Raw genomic sequence first — 20900 nt, 5'->3', positions numbered from 1 at the left:
ATAAGGTAAAAATAATTTAGTTAAAATATGCAAGTTAAATTCTACTACTTAAATTATGTATCTGTTTTATTAAGACAACAGCATATTATTTTTATTATGTTAAAGCTGTGTATTGTAAGTAGCTGTTTATCAATGGTATATGAGAAAATGAGCATTGATTTTCCCTAGGAACCTTACTGTGACCTTATTTATTTATTTATGGCTATGCTGGGTCTTCGTTGCTGTGCACACTTTCTCTAGTTGTGGCATTCGGGGGCTGCTCTCTAGTTGCGGTGCATGGGCTTCTCATCATGATGGCTTCTCTTGTTGGGGAGCATGGCGCTGAAGGGCACATGGGCTTTAGTAGTTGTGGTGCCCAGACTCAGTTGACCTGCAGCATGTGGAATCCTCCCTGATCAGGGATCGAACCCATGTCCCCTGCGTTAGCAGGTGGATTCTTAACCGCTGGACCACCAGGAAAGTCCCCTGTAACCTTACTTTTAAAATAGGGGTTCTGTCTTTTATGCTTAATACAGATATTTTAATGATGCTTATTTAACACATATATTTTTAGGAATCTCCTGGAAGGGTGTGCGTCATTGTCCCTGCTGGGCCTAGTGGGGAAGGGAGTGGTCATGGTAGAAGAGGGAGCACATTTAGATATCATGAAACACTTAAAAAATAAACGCAGGAAAGGATGTATAGTTTGAAGCATTTGCTATTTGGAAGGGACTATTCAAGGCTCTGGGAGTGGAGTACAGAAGATGAAAGAGATGCTGTCCCTTCCCACAGGGAGTTTATATTTTGTTAGATGAAGAGAGGGAGACAAACTTGTAAGCCACTAAGTGCTGTGTGCTAAATGCAGTGCTTAACGTACAAAGAGGGTATTTAGCCATTTCTTCTTCTGGCCTGGGATAAAGATGAAAGATAGACTTATTTGGAAGAGATTGCATTCAGGCTAAGGAAAGCCTTTCTTGAATGAAGCCACCACCATCCAGTTTATAGTTTAAGACTGAGTTTGCCATCATTAGTGTTTAGTGAAAGTGTTTACTACCTGGTGTGTTTCAAGTATCATGCAATTAAATACAAACGTATGACTCCTCTGAAGTTTGTTCCACAGTAAGTTTTAGAACTTACCTGTTTTAGTGCTGTGATTCCATTTTCAAAACAACAAAAGGAGATGCAATAAATTAAGATCTCAGTCAGGTGATGCTGTGGAACATAATGCTACATTAGTTGAGTGAGGTTCCACTTACCTGGAAGTCAGTCTTTAGGGACTCTTATCTCAACAGAGCACAACTACAATCCAGACAGACACCAAGAAGAAAATAGCAGACCTGGATTATGTGATACATTTGTTAGAAGCCACCTTGAGGCTCATACCCCAGGGCCATATTGACTTAGATTTGTTGGTACCCCATGTGTGTATGTGGGTGCATGGTAAGTCGCTTCAGTCGTGTCTCTTTGCGACCCCATGGACTATAGGCCACCAGGCTCCTCTATCCATAAGTTACCTGATTTCCTAAGGGACCACGGAGTAAATGGGTCAGGGAGCTGGGAGAGGTGCTGCCAGGACTTCAGCCGGCCAGCGCAGTCTCAGCAAGGAGAGAGCGACAGGAACCCACAGTGCTAGAGCGGCCAAGCATCAGGGTAAACAGCTTTTATACATCTAGGCCTGTTTGTCTCCCTCTGACCCACATCAGAATGTCCACAATTGTGATCCTGAGTTATCAAAGGAAGCCTTCAGCTTTGGTTAGTTAATTATAAGCAAAAGAGGATGAATGTGTTTTAAACAGATTTACATAAAAATTTAAAGTTAAAATGTAGTCATCTGGAAAATTGACTGCTGTGAATGGCTCATTTCCTGTTAATGCTGGATTAATTCTCAGGGGCTAGTGGAAAGAGCACGGTCTTTAGATCCAGAATTGTTTTGAATCATAGTTTTGCCGTTTATTACTAACTTTCTGACTTTGGGCAAGTTTCTTGACTTTTCTGAGCCTATTTTCTTATCAGGCTTTTTCTATCAGGTAAGAGTATAGCATATACCTTGGGGGCTTAAAATAGATAATGACTGTAAAGGGCCTCATGTAATAAATTCTAGCACATATTAGGCATTTAATCAGTGGTAGCTGTTACTATTATTATTTAAGAGATGCTTGGCTAAAATATACCATTGATCAGATTTTATATTAATCTTTTTTCTTGTAGTATAATTCTTTACAATGTTGTGTTTCTGCTGTACAACAGAGTGAATCAGCTATATGTATACATATATCCCCTCCCTCTTGAACCTCCCTCCCCTTAATCAACTTTTGATTGGACACATAGTCTTTGATCCTCATTTAAATCTTGGGGAAAATGTGGGAGACATATTGTTTTAGAGTTGGTAAGACCAGAGCTCAAAAGAGCAAACTCCTTAGCCCAAGAAGACAGATACTTAGCCACAGAACTAGTATTTCAGCCCAAAACTTGGCTGTCATGTAAATCTGTTGGTTCATCTTTGCAAGACAGTCAAACCTGTTTGCCCTAAACTTCATTCTTCTATGTTTTTTTAAAAAGAGGATTAAAGATTTAGTTTCTGCCAAAAAAGATATCTCTGCAACTTATTACTTTAATTTATGCCATAATTAGTCTGGGAATTGGGTAAATAATACATGTATGTATGTGTGTATGTATATATATATATGGGGCTTCCCTGGTGACTTTGCCCTTTCTATTTAATTAGTAATCATCACCCAGATCCTACAGCAATTTAAAGCACATCCCTGTGTTGTAGCCACATGTTCCAGGAAACAAACTCACTCAGAAGGACGATGCAGGTAGTGGAGTGCAGTTTATTACACTGGCGGGCCCAAGGCAGAGTCTCCTCTTAGCCAAGGCCCGAACTAGTTTTTGTGAAAACCTTATATACCCTAAGTGTACGTGCCCAAACCCACCTCCCCAAATTCTCTGAAACTAGTCTGAACAAAGGAAAAGAAAGATACAATCAAAGATAACCTGTGATTCATATGTCTTAGGCCTAGGTAGTTAACAGTGGACAATTATCAATAGGCCTGTGGTCATACCCCAATAAGCATAATAGAATTTATATATTTGGTTACACAGATAGTTGGGGGTCTTTTAGGCGACTGAGGGTCTAGGTACGAGCCCTGGGGCTCTTCCATCTGGGGTCGTCTGGTTTTCCAGTTGGTATATTGTTTCCATAGATACTGGGCATATAGCTCAAAGTCCGCAGTCCGGCCCAAGATGGAGTCCTGCTTTCACGATGGAGCCTGTTGTGTCTGTTTCCTCCTTCACCTGTGGATAATGAACTCTAGACATCACATGGCTATCATAGCAAAAGGAATGCCAGTGTTCAACCAGGAAAGTGAGGGATAACTAAAACAGGTGGTTCGTCACTGGGGCTCAGGAAGGAGATGTTCAGTGAAGAGAAGGATAAGTGAAGACATTATTTTATGCTCATCCCTCCCACCATTGGCTACATGGCTCAGTAGGTAAAGAATCTGCCTACCAACGAGGAGATGCTACAGTTGCAGGTTTGATCCCTGGGTTGGGAAGATTCCCCTGGAGGAGGAAATGGCAACTCATTCCAGTATTCTTGCCTGAAAAAATCCCAAGGACAGAGTAGCCAGGTGGGCTGCAGTCCATGGGGTTGCAAAGAGGCGGACATGACTGAACACACACCTGTTTACTTACTATCGCTCCCACCGGCACTTTAATGGATAAGAATTCAGCTTTGTTGTTGTTCAGTCACTTTAAGGAAAAAGTGAAAGTATTCTTAGTTCAAAGTGGGAGGAGGTACAGGAGAGATTAGATTTGTACCTTTTCTCTGCTGAATCATGTTTCTTAGAACAAAAGGAAGCAACCCTTTGCCAATGTTGAGAATTTTAGTTCTTTGTTGACTTGAGCTCCTTTCAAATCACTGACCCAAATATTAGTGGCTCCAAGCTTTTATTCCCAACTACCATCTCCCTCAAGCTGCTGCTTCGTAAACCTTAAGGGTTTAGCCTCAGTGCTCTATTTCACATTCATGGAATTGGAGTAGCTAAATCCGCATGCAGCCTGCAGACAGCTTCCCTTCTTCCTTATTGTAGTTGGCTGCGAAGCTCAAATAATAAACATTTAACAAGTGGAAAGCCTTTCCCCTCCAGTCTTCTCAGCAGGTTTCATCAGGGACAGTTTATTTGGATTGAGGGGAACCTCCCTCCCCAAGGCTCACCAGTGAGCCTAATACAGAGCTGGTCACCACTGCTGATTTTTCCCTTTTGGGAAAGAAGAGAAAATTATTTTAGCTAGCACTTTCTCTGCTCTCTGACTTGGCTCCCTCTAGGAGTACATGGTGTGCTATTTCAGTGGTCAGTGTTCAGTAAGAAAAGAAGCATAATTTGTTATCAGCTTGAAAGTTAGTTCACTATGTCGTATAGCACTGGAAGATGCATTGCAATATGTTTTTATATTTTAATTTATATTTCTTATATAAATTATATTTATCTCATACATTTCTATATAAATAGAAGTGGCTTAGGTTGGTGAGATCTACACATACACACAAATTTACACTATATATAACACATATTTAAAAAGTTGTGTATATTGATAAATATGTAGTACATTGCCAAGAGCTCCTTTTGTAACATTAAAAAACCCCTAATATTTTGTTCATTCTCTCTCTCTCTTTCTGTGTATGTATGTATATACACAGTATGCATATATATGTGTGTATATATTTAATGTTTCATTTGGAATCATCTGAAACTGAAAAAATAGAGAAATTATGTTAATCTGGATACTATTCTTTTTCCTTTTTCTTAGAAAGACTTTAATTTTTTAGGACAGTTTTAGATTTATAAAAAAAATTAATGTAATACAAAGAATTCCCCATTCTCTGCATCCATTTTTCCCTATTAACATTTTACAACAGCATGGTACAACTCTTGAACTAATACTGTTGAATTATTATTAATGAACATCCATAGTTTATTTAGATGTTTACCTGGTGTTCTTTTTTGTTTAGAGATCACATCTAGTTTACCCCCTTACCCCCTTAGGATGTCCCCTAGGAGTCATTTTTCCCTAGGTTCCTCCTGACTTTCCTTGTTTTTGATGACCTTAACAGTTTGAGAAATGCTGGTAAAGTTTTTTTTAGGAAGGCAGACCTTCCTGGAATTTGAAGTTTTTCTCAATGGGTTTTGTGGAGGAAGACTGCAGAGATGAGGTTCCATTTTTATCACATCACTTTAAGGGTACATACTATCAGCTGTTTATTTCTTCTCAAATGTAGCTTTCTTCTTTTTCATGGAAACAATAGAAGACACCAGTTCAGTTCAGTCGCTCAGTTGTGTCTGACTCTTTGTGACCCCATGAATCACAGCACGCCAGGCATTCCTGTCTATCACCAACTCCCAGGGTTCACTCAAACTCATGTCCATCGAGTCGGTGATGCCATTCAACCATCTCATTCTCTGTCGTCCCCTTCTCCTCCTGCCCCCAATCCCTCCCAGAATCAGAGTCTTTTCCAGTGAGTCAACTCGTCGCATGAGGTAGCCAAAGTATTGGAGCTTCAGCATCAGTCCTTCCAATGAACACCCAGGACTGATCTCCTTTAGGATGGACTGGTTGGATCTCCTTGCAGTCCAAGGGACTCTCAAGAGTCTTCTCTAGCACCACAGTTCAAAAGCATCAATTCTTCGGCGATCACCTTTCTTCACAGTCCAACTCTCACATCCATACATGACCACTGGAAAAACCATAGCCTTGACTAGACGGACTTTTGTTGGCAAAGTAATGTTTCTGCTTTTTAATATGCTGTCTAGGTTGGTCATAACTTTCCTTCCAAGGAGTAAGCGTCTTTTAATTTCATGGCTGCAATTAAGCAGCCATAATCTTACAACCAGTCCATTCTAAAGGAGATCAATCTTGGATGTTCATTGGAGGGACTGATGCTAAGGCTGAAACTGCAATACTTTGGCCACCTCATGCGACGAGTTGACACACTGGAAAAGACTCTGATGCTGGGAAAGGTTGGGGGCGGGAGGAGAAGAGGACGACCGAGAATGAGATGGCTGGATGGCATCACCGACTCTGTGGACATGAGTTTGAGTGAACTCCGGGAGTTGGTGATGGACAGGGAGGCCTGGCGTGCTGTGATTCATGGGGTCGCGGAGAGTCGGACACGACTGAGCGACTGAACTGAACTGAACTGAACTGAATCTTACTTCCCCTCCCAGGAAGAAAACTACTATTAACATTTTGGTATATAACTTCCACATTATCTGTTTTGTAGGTTTCTAAAGGATAAAATACTATTGAATATACTACTTTAAAATGTGTCTTTTAACTTGGAACTTGGTACTTTCTGAAATCCTTGGGTAATCAGTAAATATTGTTGTAAATACTTATCAGTGGATATGTGGAACTGTATTTTAGTTAGTAATACACTGTTTAAAAATTTTCTTTAACCATAAGTAATGCAGTATTATAACTAAAAACATACTTGTAGTCTGGTCTTTATTCACATCTTTGGTTTATTTCCCTAGATGTGGGTGAATAATCTTGTCAAAGAACATGCGTGTTTGAGGCTTTTGATGGGTGTTATTACTCATACCATGATAGTACCTATTTCTCTGTACCCTAGCCATTGTTGAAAGTTATCACTTTTCCTGTTTGAAAATTTTATGTTGTTAGATCCATCACTTTTCCCTTTTGATTTCTTGATGGTATTTTTCCGGTACTTTTTATAACTTTGCTTTTAAACCTTTTAAATTGTAAAATATAACACATAAAAGTGTATGAAATATAAGTATACAGCTTAATGTATGATTTTAAAATGAATTCCAATGGAACTACCATCAAGGTCAAGAAATAGAACATTGCCAGCCCATATTCCTCTTTGTAGTCATACATAACATTGAGCTTACTACTGTCTTAACTCTTAAATTATTTTGGTTTTCTTGTTATCTTTTAAAAGCTAGTTATTCTTGCCTGAACACTATATATTAGATTTGCCTTCATTTAGAGGCAACTCACATATCAAGTGGTTTTTATTTTTTCTATAACTTTATTGAGATATACAGTTGGCCCTTGAACAACATGGGTTTGAACTGCAGAAGTCCACTTATATGTGGATTTTTAAAATAAACATAGTACATGTATTTTTATTTTACAGGTGGTGGCGGGGGGACCAGCGCTCCCAACCCTCCACGTTGTTCAAGGGTCAACTGTATTTCCAGGACCATAAAATTCACCCATTTGGAGTATACACAGTTCAGTGTGTTTAGTATCCCCAAAGTTGTCTGTCTATTGCCACAACCTAATTTTAAAACATTTCAGCTTCACCCACAAGATATCCAACACCTGTTACCAATCATTCTCTGTCATTCCGTCTGTCTTCACTGTGCTGTGCTTAATTGCTTAGTCGTGTCTGACTCTGCGACTCCAGGGACTGTAGCCCGTCTGACTCTGCCCATGGGGATTCTTCAGGCAAGAATACTGGAGTGGGTTGCAATGCTCTCCCCTAGGGGATCTTCCCAACCCAAGGATTGAACCCAGGTCTCCCGCATTGCGCGTGGATTCTTAATGGCAACCCACTCCAGTGTTCTTGCCTGGAGAATCCCAGGGACGGGGGAGCCTGGTCGACTGCCGTCTGTGGGGTCACACAGAGTCAGACACGACTGAAGTGACTTAGCAGCAGCAGCAGGGAAGCCCAAGAATATTGGAGTATGTACTTATCCCTTCTCCAGGGGAACTTCCCCACTCAGGAATCCAACTGGGATCTTCTGCATTGCAGGTGGATTCTTTACCAGCAGCTCAGACAAATACTAGTTTTCTTTCTACCTCTACGGATTTTCCTATTCTGTATATTTCACTTTAATGGATTTATATAATATGTGGTTGGCTTTTTTTGTGATTGGCTTCTTTCACTTGACACATAATGCTTTCAAGGTTCATCCATGTTGTAGCATGTATCACTACTTCAATCCATTTTCTAGCCAAGTAATATTCTGAATATATTCTGAACAAGTAATATTGTACGAATATAGCACATTTTACTCGTTTATTCATCAGCTAACGGACATTTATTTGGATCATTTTACTTTTTGGCTATTATGAATAATGCTGCAAATTTTTGAGTGGACATATGTTTTCAGCTTTCTTAGATGGTATATATGGTAACTTTATGCTTAGCATTTCGAAAAATGGTCAGTTTTCTGAAGTGGCTGCACTGTTTTACATTGTCACTGGCAATGAATGAGGATTTCAGTTTCTTTATATCTTCATCAGCACTTGTTATTTTCCATTTAAGAAACTATAGTTTCCTGGTGGATATGGAATAGTTTCTTATCATGCTGATTTGTTAGTGATGTGGTTTTTGCTTGATGGCTAATCATGTTGAACATTTTTTCATGTGTTGATTGGCCATTTGCTCTTTTGGAGAAATGTCTATTCACATCTTTTGCCCATTTTAAAATTGGGTTGTCTTTACTGTTTAATTTAAGAGCTATTTATATATCCTGAATTTAAGTCCCTTGTCAGATACATGATTTGCCTATATTTTTTCCTATTCAGTGAGTTGTCTTTTCTCTTTCTTGACAGCATGCTCTGAAGCACGAAAGCCTTAACTTTATGAAGGCTAACTTACGTATTTTTTTCCCTTTGGTTGCCTGTACTTTTCTAAGAAGTCATTCTCTAATCCGAGATTCTGAAGTTTTATACCTGTTTTCTTCTAAGAGTATTATCTCTTACATTATGTCTTGAAATTCATTTTGAATTAATTTTTTGCATATGATATGAGGTAGGGGGTCTAACTTTATTCTTTTGCATGTGGAAATCCAGTTGTTTTGTACTATTTGTTGAAAAGACTATTTTTCACTAAGTTGTTTTAGCATGCTTGTCAAAAAATGGATTGTGAATGTGAGAGTTTAATTCTGAGTTCTCAATTTTATCTCATTGAGCTATATATCTTTATGCGCTAGATTGCCATTATCTTTGTAGTAACTTTTGAAATTGGAAAATGAGTCTACCAACTTTGTTCTTCCTTTTCAAGATTTCTTTGGCTAATCTGAGTCTCTCATAATTCCATATGAATTTTATGATCAGTTTGTCAATTTCTGCAAAGAAATTAGGCAAGATTGTGGTAGGGTTGTATGGAATCTGTAGATCTATTTGGAGGAATATTGCCATCTTAATAATACTGTGTCCTGATTCCTGAACACTGGATGTTTTTCCATTTATTTTGGTCTTCTTTTATTTCTTTCAGTGTACTGGTCATACATGTTTATAATTTTGTGGTTTTCAGTGTATTAGTCGTGCTTTTGTTAAACTTACTCCAGTGTTTTATTCTCTTGGCTATTCTTTTTGCTGGATGGTTTTCTCTTTTATTTATTTTTCTGACCTCACCACATAGTTCCCCAACCAGGGATCAAACCTGTGCCCCCTGCAATGGAAGCATGGAGTCCTAACCACTAGACCCACCAGGGAATTCCTTGGATTGTTTTCTTAATTTTCAGGCAGTTCACTACTAGTGTCTAGAAATACAATTGATTTTATATATTGATCTTGTATCCTGCCACATTAACTTGCTAATTAGTTCAAATAGTTTTTTAGTGAATTCCTTAGGATCTTTTATAGTCAAGATCATGTCATCTGAAAATAGACATATTTCTTTCTTTCCAATGCCTTTTATTTCTTTTTCTTGACTAATTGCCCTAGCTAGAAACTCTAGTACAGTGTTGACAGAAGTGGGAAGAGTAGACATCCTTGTCTTGCTCCTGATTTTACATGGAAGTATTCAGCCATTCTCCATTAAGCATGGAATCTAGCTGTGGGTTTTCTATAGATATGTTTTCTTTAGATTTGTTTTTCATCAACATTTTGTTTGTGAGACTTACATTACATCGTGTAGCTGTGACTCTTTCATTTACATATGTAAATATATGTGTGTGTAGCTTTCATTTGTATGAATATTCCACAGTTTATTTTCCTTTCTACCATTCATAGATTCTTAATGTTATTTTCTGGTGCAATGTACATACATTTCAGTTGGGTATATACTTAGAAGTGAAATTTCTTGTAGTATATGTGTTTCAACTTTAATAGATAATGCCAAAATCTTTTCCAAATTAGTTGTGCCAATTTACCTCCCCACCAGAAGTGTATGAAAATTGTAGTTGTGCTTTGTCTTCTTGGTAACACTTGATATTGTCATTAATGTGTAGTGTTATTTTATTGTGATCTTTATTTGCATTATCCCAGATTACTAATGAGATTGAGTTCTATTTAAGAAAATATGTCTATGGTGTTTATCGATGGCTTGAGTGTGTGGGGCGGTGGTGTGTATGTGAAGAAGGACTTGCTTGTGTCCCTTCTCAGTTTTTACATGATTTGTGTGTGTGTGTGTGTTCTGTTGATTTATAGGAGTTTTTTGTTTTTTAATATCTGTTCTAGATAGGCTCTCTTTGGTTATGTGTATTGCAAATATCTTCTTTCACTCTGGGCTTGTCTTTTTATCCTTTTAATGTATCTCTTGATGAATGGAAGTTCTTAACCATCAGTCAAATTTTTCTATATTCATGGTTAGTACTTTTTATAGTCCCTTTAAGAAAAACCTTTCCTTACTTCAGGGTCATGAAGTTATTCTTTTATGCTGCCTTCTGAAAGCTTTATTGGTTTGCTTTATACTTTAGTTTTATCATCTACCTGGAATTGCTGTTCTTGTTAGGGTTTTTCTGACTATTCTTGCTTGTTTACATGTCCATGTGAACTTCATGTTTAACTTGTTCTGTTCCGGGAAAAAAAAAATCCTGATAATATTTTCACTAGGATCATGTTAAATATATATATACGTTAACCCAGGGAGAACTGATATCTTTAGGATGTTGAATTTACTTATTCAAGAATATAGCATGCCTTTTCATCTTTTCATTTTGCTTAAATCTATTTGTCTTTTAAGAGTGTTTTGAAGTTTTTCACATTTAGATTTTGCACAATTCTTGTTAAATTGATGCCTAGGTATTTTATTTGCAATAGTGAATGGCATGTTCTTTTCCATTATTTCTTCCGAGTATTGTGTGTATATATGATTTCTATATTTTAGGTTATAACCTGTTGCATTCTAATTCTCTTCATAGTAGTTTTTCCATTAGATTTAAGGTTTTTTAGATATAATTGTATCATCTGCCCATGGAGATAGTTTTACTTCTTCCTTTTCACTTATGCTCCAAATTAATTAATTAATAGTATAAATGCTCTTTGCCAAGGTGGTTTTACCATTTTGCATTCCCAGAAGAAATGTCTTAGAGAGTCTCAGTTGTTCTCTGTCATTGTTAAAACTTGATAGCCAGTCTTTTAAGATCTGAGCACTTCTAGTGTGTGTAGTGGTATCTCTGGAGAAGGCAATGGCAACCCACTCCGGTACTCTTGCCTGGAAAATCCCATGGGCTGAGGAACCTGGTAGGCTGCAGTCCATGGGGTTGCCAAGAGGCGGACACGACTGAGCCACTTCACTTTCACTTTTCACTTTCATGCATTGGAGAAGGAAATGGCAACCCACTCGTGTTCTTGCCTGGAGAATCTCAGGAATGGGGGAGCCTGATGGGCTGCCGTCTATGGGGTCACACAGAGTCGGACACGACTGAAGCGACTTAGCAGCAGGAGTGATATCTCATTGAGGTTTTAATTTGTATTTCTCTAATGACTAGTAATTTTAAGCATCTTTTGATGTGGTTTGCTTCCTCTTTTCTTGATACACTTAATTGCCATTTGTATATGTTGTTTGGTGTATATATATGGACTGGCGTGCTGTAGTCCATGGGGTCGTGAAGAGCCGGACATCACTTGGCTACTGAACAATATGTTGTTTGGTCTTCATATATTCAGGATACAAGCCCTTTTTCAGATATATGTATTGTGAGTGTTTCCTCCCCTCTCTGGTTTATCTTATCATTTTCTTACGTTATCTTTTGAAGAGCAAATGCTTTTTTATGAACTCAAATTTTTATGTCTTATTTAAACTTCATGGTTTTTGTACAGTTCATGAGTTATTGTAACTCAGTGTTAACAAAATTTTTCTGTCGTGATTTTAGAAATTCGATAGTTTTGGCTCTTATATTTACATCTGTGATCCATTGTGAGTTAATTTTTTAGTATAGTGTGAGGGAAATTTTGATTTTTTTTATTCCAATGAATCCGATTGATCTAATCCCATTTGTCAGAGAAACTTTTCTTTTCCAATTGAATTGCCTTGATATCTTTAATTATCAGTCATTGTATGTTTGTGGGCCTATTTCTGTACTCTCCATTCTGTTCCAGTGATCATTTTGCTGGGAGCAGTCTTGATAATGTAACTTTATAGTCTTGAAATGGGTTGAACAAATCCTTCAACTTTGTTGTTTTCAAAATTGTTTTGGCTATTCTAAGTACTTTGCATTTTAAGATAAATTTTATGATTAGCTTGTCAACTAATACAAAATTTGCCCTCTGGACAAATTTGAAACTGAAATTTCAAATTATGAAATGTGTTGAATCTATAGATCAGTTTTGGGAGAATTGACATCTTAAGAAATTACCACTTGTCACTTACACTTCAGTAAAGCTGAGGGGATTAAAGAAATGGAGTCTTTCAGTTTCTGAATATGCATGCTATACTTCTGTTTTTATCTAGGTCTTCTTCAATTTTTCTCAGTAACGTTTCGTAGATTTTATTAAATGTTTGTTTATTTGGTGGCACAAGAGTCTTAATTGTGGGATGCAGGATCTTGAGTTGTGACATGTGGGGTTTAGTTCCCTGACCAGGGATTGAACCTTGGCCCCCTGCACTGGAAGCTCTGAGTCTTAGCCACTGGACCACCAGGGAAGTCCCAATGTTTAGTAGTTTTCAGTGTAGAGATTTCCCTTTAGCTGAATAATGTCCTTTGGCATTTGTTCTAGAGCATGTCTGCAAATTCTTAGTTTCCTTATATGGAAATGTTGTTATATTTGCTGATTACAGAATTCTGGATCAACTGTTCTTTTATTTCAGCACTTCAAAGGCATGCTCTCCCACTGTCTCTGGCCTGGGTAGTTCCTGAATAGAAATCTATTGTTATTTGAATCTTTGTTTCTGTATATAATGTGTAGTTTTTTTCTCCTGCTGTTTTTAAGTTTTTTTTTCTTTTTCTTTTTTCAGTTTTCAGCACTTTCATAATGATGTGTCTAAATGTGTTTTTCTTTTAGTTTATCTCATTTGCGGTTCACTGAGCTTCTTGAAAGTGTAAATTATGTCTTTTACCAAATTTGTGAAAATGTTGACTATTATTTCTTCAAATACTTTTTCTGCCCCATCTCTTTCTCTCTCCTGGCTCTTCAATTACATATAATGTTAAATCTTTTTATGTTGTCCCACAGTTCTCTGAGACCCTGTTTATTTTTTTTTTCCACATTAGATAATTGCTATTGAACTATTTTCGAGTCCACTCACTCTCTCCTCTGTCATTTCTATTCTGTTGAGCCTGTCAGTTGAGTTTTTTTTTTTTTAACTTTTAGATATTGTATTTTTTAATGATAAAATTTCCATTTGGTTCTTTTAAAGTTTTTATCCTCTGTTGAGATTTCCTATTTTTTCATTCATTTCAAGTATGTTTTCTTTACTCATAAAGGCTAGATATTTGCCACTTTAAACTTTTAAAACTCTGTAATATTTCTATCATTTGGGTTTTCCTTGTTTTATATTGAGTAATTTTAGATTGTATACTAGACATTGTGACTTTTTTTTGTTGTATAGAGACTTGTATGGGTGTTTCGAATCTTTGTTTATTTTTCTGAGCCTTTGCCACATTGATTTGCATCTGTCCTGCGTATAACTCTCCAGGGTTAGTCAGTGTGAGACTTGTGTGGTTCAAATTTCAGAGAAATTCTCCAAATCTTTGCTGATTTGATGCATGCAGTCTGTTCTCTTCATGCATAGTTCAGGGCTTAGACTAAGGCTTGCTTATACACAGAATCCAGAATTACTTCCTCTGGTCATCTCCCCAGGAATCTTCTTGCACTCTTACTTTATCATTGGTTTAAGCAATTTGGTGTTGTTATAACTTATAATGGTTTTCATGTTTTTTGTGCTTGAGATTCATTGAGCTTCTAGGTTTTAGGGGGTTTTAATTTTCATCAGATAGAAAAATTGTGGTTATTATTTTTTCAAATATTTTTTCTATCAGTCTCCCCACGCTTCTGGGACTTAACTACAGTTAGGTTAGAAAATTTAATATACTGTGTGTATTTCTGGTCTTCTTTCTCTTTGTGTTTAAGTTTGCTGTGTCTTTATGTCCATGGATCTTTTCGTATGCTGTATTAAATATGCTGTTAATCTCATCTAGTAGGTATATTTTTTCAGACATTTTTATTTTTTGTCTCTGCAAGTCCAATTTGGGGCATAAAGTCTTCCATTTCCCTCCTCATTGATTTTGTGCCCCCCCACCCCCCCGCCCACGTCCTTGAACATATGGCATATACTTAATTCTACTATCTGTCATCCCTGGTCATTTTCTCCTGGTTGCAGTTCATATTTTCTTTCCTGCTTTATTCACGTTTGGTAAATTTTGATTGGATGCTGGACATTCTGAATTGTATGCTTTAGATTTTGGACTTTATTGCAGAAAAAAAAATACTGTTATTCTTTTTCTGTGACATACTTAAGTTACCCGGAATTCATTTGATCCTTTCAAGGCTTCTTTGTAGGCTTCATTAGATCAGGTTTAGAACAAACAGCTTAATCTGGGGCTAATTTGGCCTTATTACTAAGGCAGTATTTGATGCTGTGTGACTTAGGAAGTCTCTCCACTGTGGTTCATTGAAATACAAATATTCCCAGCCCTACTCTTTTGCTGTGGCTTTCCCTGCCTCGCTCCCATCTTGAGGTAATTTTCTCACATACACCACAGGTCTCCAGAGCCTTTTTCTGTGTAGCTACCTTCCTCACAGTGTTTTGCTCCCCAGATTCTAGCCATTTTGGTTTTCCCGTACTGAATTCTGCAACTTGGTGAGATTGCAGACAGTGGACTCCCTGGGTTTCCTCTTTCTATGCTGCACATTGGAAACTCTCCAGAAAGAAAGCTGCAGCCATTATAGGGCTTACCTTGCTTGCTTTACTTTTCTCCTGCATCACTATGCTATGCTGCTTGTTGTCCAGTGATTGAGCACCACCGTTTCATTTATTTTATTTAGTTTTCTAGTTTTTTTAAAGACAGAAAACTGGTCCCTTTAATCCATTATAGCAAGGAACAGAAATACTCATTCTAATTTTAGAATTTATTGACCAACTATAGTGGGGATCAAATTAGCATGGCATTTATTTGTGTTATTTTTTTTCTTTCCGGTTGCTCACCCAGACTTGTGTTTTAATAAAAGAGAGACAGAAATTGTTGATTAGGATAACTAGTGTTTTACTATTCATTTCCTCTTTATTTTCGCATTGTTTCTCTTGGCGTCATGAAGGACAGGTATAGATAGCATGCAATTTATCAAAAGTAAAAATTCATGCTCTGCTGAGGTTCATATGGTTGAACTCCTTGCAGTGTGGTAGCAGGACTATGCTTAAGAATGGTCTTCCTGTGAATGAACTTATTTCTATATAGGGATGTATCAAAGGCAATAACCTGTGTATGACAAAGCTTAAAATTGTTTTTGAAATACGAGTATATATTTGGATGGGTTGCACAGCATGGTTACCACTGCAGTTAGTTGCTTTTAAGGAATAGTCATGCTTGATTTGTTACTGGATTTAACCTTAAATACGATAATTTTTCCATTAGCATTGTGCAGCAAGAAGGCCCAGATGAAGAGCTTTCTAAAGAGGAGGTCATCTTGAAGCTGAAAGCAGAGGTGCAGCGTTTGCTGGATAGCAACTCTGTGAAGCGTCATCTGGTGTCTCAGTTGCAAAGTGATCTCAAAAACTCTCAGAAGAAAATCAAAGATCTCCAAGTGGAGAAGGATGAAAAAAGCATTGAGGTAGAATTTGTAAAGCTGTAAAGCTGTTTTTCAAGGCTTAATAAAGAAAACTTTTACGGTTTTCACATTTAAATTAAACCTTTGTCTTTCAGGCATTCATTTGACTTTTTTATAAGTAAAGTTAACTAATTTCTGGCTGTGCTGGGATCTACTTTGCTACATATGGGCTTTCTCTGGTTGCAGAAAATAGGGAATGCTCTTTAGTTACAGTGCCCGGGCTTCTCATTGTGTTGATTTCTCTTGTTTCGGAGTGCAGGCTCAGTAGTTGTGGCTCCCAGGCTTGGTTGCCCCTCGGCACGTGGAATCCTCCCAGAGTAGGGATCGAACCCATGTCCCCTACATTGGCAGGCAGATTCCCAACAACTGGACCACCAGGGAAGTCCATAAATGAAGTTTAAAGAAGGAAATGCCACTTAAAGGAATTTACTTTCTGGTTACTCTTGGCACCTAGTAAATGAGATGCCAATTAGGTAAAATTCCATAACCACAAATCCAGTGAAGCATTCTTTATAACAAGGTATCTGCATTTCCTCAAGATTGGCTGGTTTCAGTAGTGCTTTAACATCTAGTTAGACTCTTCACAAAATGCCCTAGCAATTTGTCTGATATTTCCCTGGCCCATGTTCTTAAAAGAATAGTCATTCTATAATGAAAAAAAAAATTTGTATGGTGGTATTAGAGTGGGAAAGGCATGTCAGATATGTCAGAGTCCTTGAAACCCACCTGTATATCTTTATAAAGTAAGTTAGTGTGCTTACTTAATAGATAAGGTAAATGAAACTGGAGGAATTTGTGACCCTTCTGGGCTTAGAGTGAGTCTTTGGGTAAATTGAGACTAAAACATTTGGACTAATGAATAGGTCAAGGTTATTTCTCCAAGATCATGCTATCAGAGGTCTTTAGGGATGTCCTCTTTCAACAGCTGCCTTTTTCACCCTTCTCTATCTCTAAATCCCAGCTCACCTCTATTCCCATTGGAAAGAAAGATCTAGAAGCTAAGAGGAGAGGGAAGGTAATATATGAGTGTAGGTAGGTGGGATTTGCCTGGTGGTCCAGTGTTTAAGACTCTGTGCTTCTGCAGAGGGCACAAGTTTCAATCCCTGGCCAGAGAACTTAAGATCTTCCATGGTGTGTGGCGCTGCCAAAAAAAAAAAGATGTAGGTAGTGTATTCCTTTTCCTCATGGATGGAAATAATATTTTACTTCCTACTTTAGTACTGTTCTATCTCTTGATCCTTTAAGCTAGGAGTTGTATTCATTAAAACAGTCCTATTAAAGCAAAGTGTGCAAGATGTTCTCTGGCGCTTATTATTGTGGAATTTTAATCGTGCCTAGTTTGCTTTCCAGAAATAATAGTGTGCTCTCACTGTGAAAGCCCTGCCCAGTTTGGTTCTTTCTTCTGAGTAACTATATTTGATGAGCACATTGATTTCAATGTTAATAAGCAAATGAGAAACCGGAGACTGCTTCCCCACAGCACATTTGACATCTTTAAACCAAGCAGTTTTAACTGTTTCCATATATTTTTTATAAAGAATGGAATTGAAAATTTGTGTTAGGTTAGAGATGATTAGTTTAATAAGCGTTTTGGTGTGAGTGTGCTAAGAGTAGAAGCCTGATTTGGGGTCTGAACCTTAGCTCTGGTGTCTTGTTGCTTTCTCTTTTCCATATTGAAATCCCTGGTCGGCGTTTGCTGTACAGATACACTTTCACATGTGTGGCAATGGCTGGTGGCCATTCCTTGTGTTGTTTTTAACCTTTCTGTTTGCCTCCACGCTCTACAGTCTGTTTTATCAGTAGATTGGAGGGAGCCATCTCATCTTTGAATACCCCCCTTTTTTTTTGGCCAGGTAGCCTTCTGCCATAGTGATTTCTCAGCAGTCTACATTTGGTTTTTCTTAAAGTGAGACTGAATTCAATCCTTGATGCTTATGGCTATTCTGCTTGAACTTAACTATATAGGAATCTCTTGAGAGTATTGTCTTGAGAATTCTGTGAGTGTTTGCTCAGTAAATATTTATTGAATTATTACATATGTTGACCCATTTCCTAGATGGGGAAGAGGGAGAGGAGGTAGTAATTTAATGGACAGGTGGGTTTTTAAAACAAGCACTCAAGTTCTCAGTCATCTCATTAGCAGATGAATGCCTTCAAACTTGGCCTTTGCCTCCTGTTTCTCTCATCTTTTTCTAACGAAGCTCCCTATTTAGTCTGTAAAGTCAGAAAGCAGGGTTGGGGAGATATGTGGATGAAAAGAAAATCATTCAGTTCAGGTTTTTGTTTTTTTTTTTAGCTACTTTATGAAAGGTGTAATGGGATTCAGCGATGAAACAATGGTCATTCTGTGAAGGAATTTTGATTCTAGAATATCGCTATCCAGTGGAAATATTAATAATGCCATATATATAACTTAAAATCTCTAGTAGTCCCATTATAGTAAAATAGGTGAAATTGATTTTAATAATTTATTTAACCTAGTATATATAAAATATTATATTCTCAATATGTGATCAATATACAATTATTAATAAGACAGTTTATTTTTTGTGTGTGCTTTGCCCTTGAAATCTGGCATGTATTTTCTCCTTACTGCATGTTTCTATTTGGACAAGTCACATTTCAAGCGCTCAAAAACCATACATGGTTACTGGCTACCATAGTCAATACTATGGATCTATAAGAAGATGGACATGTATATCTTTGTGTAATAAGGATGATACTAATTACAAAGTGCTATGAGAAGGAGTAACTAACTGATCTTGGGGGTGGTGTGGGGTACTCAGGTAGCCCTAGTGAAGTCTATGAGGGAACTTTTGATCTCTGTCCTCAAGGATAAACCCAGGGGAGAAGGTGGAAAGGGACATTTCAGCCTTGAGCGGACGTACGTAAAAGGATGTAGCAAAAAAGCTACAAGTTTATATTATATAAACTTAGTCTTTCTGAAATCTTTAATGAAGCTAAATTCATTAAATGTATCTCGATTTTTTTTTTTCAATTGTGGCTGCCCTGGGTCTTTGTGGTGTGCTGGCTTTCTCTGGTTGCTGCGCACAGAGCAGCAACTTTCTGTGGTTGCTCTGGAGCGCATGGGCTCAGTAGCTGCAGCAGGTGGGCTTTGTTGCCCTGCAGCATGTGAGATCTTAGTTCCCTGACTAGGGATTGCACTCGAGTCCCCTGTACTGAAAGGCAAACCCTGGACCACTAGGGCAGTCCCTCTATCATTTTTTTTAGAAAGAACGATCATCAAATCCGGAGCTTAATGAAATGATGTTGAACTTTTGTGCTTGCTAAGAGAAAGAACACAATAATTTAAACTTCCCTGGATGTCTTTTTAAAGAGAACTAGGCCATCAGAATCCTCCCCTAAAGCCTTTATATATTAAGAAGGGCAACAAAAATATTTCCTATATAATCTTTTTTGACAGATTCTTTCATAGATGTTTTAAAGGTATTGATATATTTATTTCTTTATAAATGCCTTTAGTATGTTTTATATCCATTTCTATTCATCTTATATAGAACAATTTAAAGTTACTACAGAATTTTTTTGCTTTTATGTCATATGACTATTCACAGCAGTGCCACTTTATGACATTTCCAGGATAATATGTGATCAAACTGAGGAGTCTGCCCATACATAGCACTATGCAGTGATTAGGGGTGGGTCAAATACTATGCTGTTCATTCCAGTTGAACAACTGGGCCATTAAGGTAGAACGTGGCAAAGGCCTTAGAAAAACCAGACTGGCTTACTAGCAGGCAGGGACCACATCAACACTGAATTTTTTGTAAGCTTAAGAAATAAAACACAGAGCCCTTTCTGTGTGTGATACTTAATAGAGATCGTTACCTTACCACAAGCTGTGGTTAAAGCCATACTCTGATTCCAAGGAACTTGATAGGCAATGTTCAGTAGCCAACTCAAAAGGGTCAGGGCTAGAATTTTTTGAGACATAGAATTTAGGAAGATAGTATAAGAGTTGATATATTACATTTCTTGTGTTTTTGAAGATAATGCCTTCTGTATTCCAGCTTTAGAGAGAGAAATTTTGTTGCGACATTCAAATGGTCCTTCTCTTTTGAAAGACGTTCTTAAGAGTTTTGTGCCAGCAATTACTGCAAGTCCCAAGTCCCAGTGCGCCTGCAGTGTGAAAATATGTCAAAATTGAGTGCAGTACTAGCCATGAAGATTGTTTTTTCAGGGTAGCAGTATGATGTTACTTTCATTCTAAGTAATAGAAACTCACTAATAGGGAAGGAAGCACAAATGAATGTCATACACCTTAAATAGTAGAGGCCCATGTTTAAAAAAAACACCGCTATTCTAATAAGTCAACAAAATCCTTTAAAGTCTCATTAATACCCCCAAGTCTGGAAAGCTAACAGAGTAGATATTCTTTTCTCCTCTTTCTCCGGACTGGGACAGGAGCATTGGCTTCTGGGACATGATGGCAGGTGAACCAGCAAAGCTAGCAACTAGAGCAGTCTCCCTCTGAAGGAAATGAAGACTAAATGGGAAAAAGGAGCTAAAGCCTTGGGGTTCTGTCACCCCACGTAGAATGAGATACACATACCTCTTTTTCCCCCAGTTAGTAGAATGAACTTTGGTACAGATACATTTTAAACATTGAAGAAGAAACCTCAGAGTTCAGGTAAATAATAAAACCAAAAGGTCAATTAGAGTAGATATTAAAAAAAAACAACTCTGACCTCTTCAATGAACAAATAACTTATGAAAATGGATAAAATACTCAAGTAATAAGAGGAAAATGCTAACTTATATATATGTATCTGGGAAGATGATGAATAAGTGAACAATGAAGGCATGAAAGAGGTTGCTCTCTGATGGTGACACAAGAAATGCAAATGAAAAAAATTTTGGAGACCCTTTCCCTCATCAAACACAATAATCATTCAGTCACTGGCCATTGGCGGCAAAGAGAGTGGGAC

The 20900-nt window shown here is 37.6% G+C and overlaps 1 protein-coding gene across 1 annotated transcript in view; it reads left to right on the top strand.

Annotated features, from left to right (window-relative positions):
- CEP152 (centrosomal protein 152) overlaps positions 1-20900 on the top strand; it is a 106243-nt gene that overhangs the window by 42616 nt on the left and 42727 nt on the right. The window contains exon 13 of the mRNA XM_055436655.2: positions 15759-15954. Within this exon, the coding sequence (XP_055292630.2) occupies positions 15759-15954 (196 nt within the window). The remainder of the gene's footprint in view (positions 1-15758; positions 15955-20900) is intronic.

This window comes from Moschus berezovskii, chromosome 9 (assembly GCF_049115385.1).
Source record: "Moschus berezovskii isolate FMDL1 chromosome 9, NW_MosBer_1.0, whole genome shotgun sequence".
Classification (NCBI taxonomy): domain Eukaryota; kingdom Metazoa; phylum Chordata; class Mammalia; order Artiodactyla; family Moschidae; genus Moschus; species Moschus berezovskii.
This window is presented reverse-complemented; position numbering and strand designations above follow the sequence as displayed.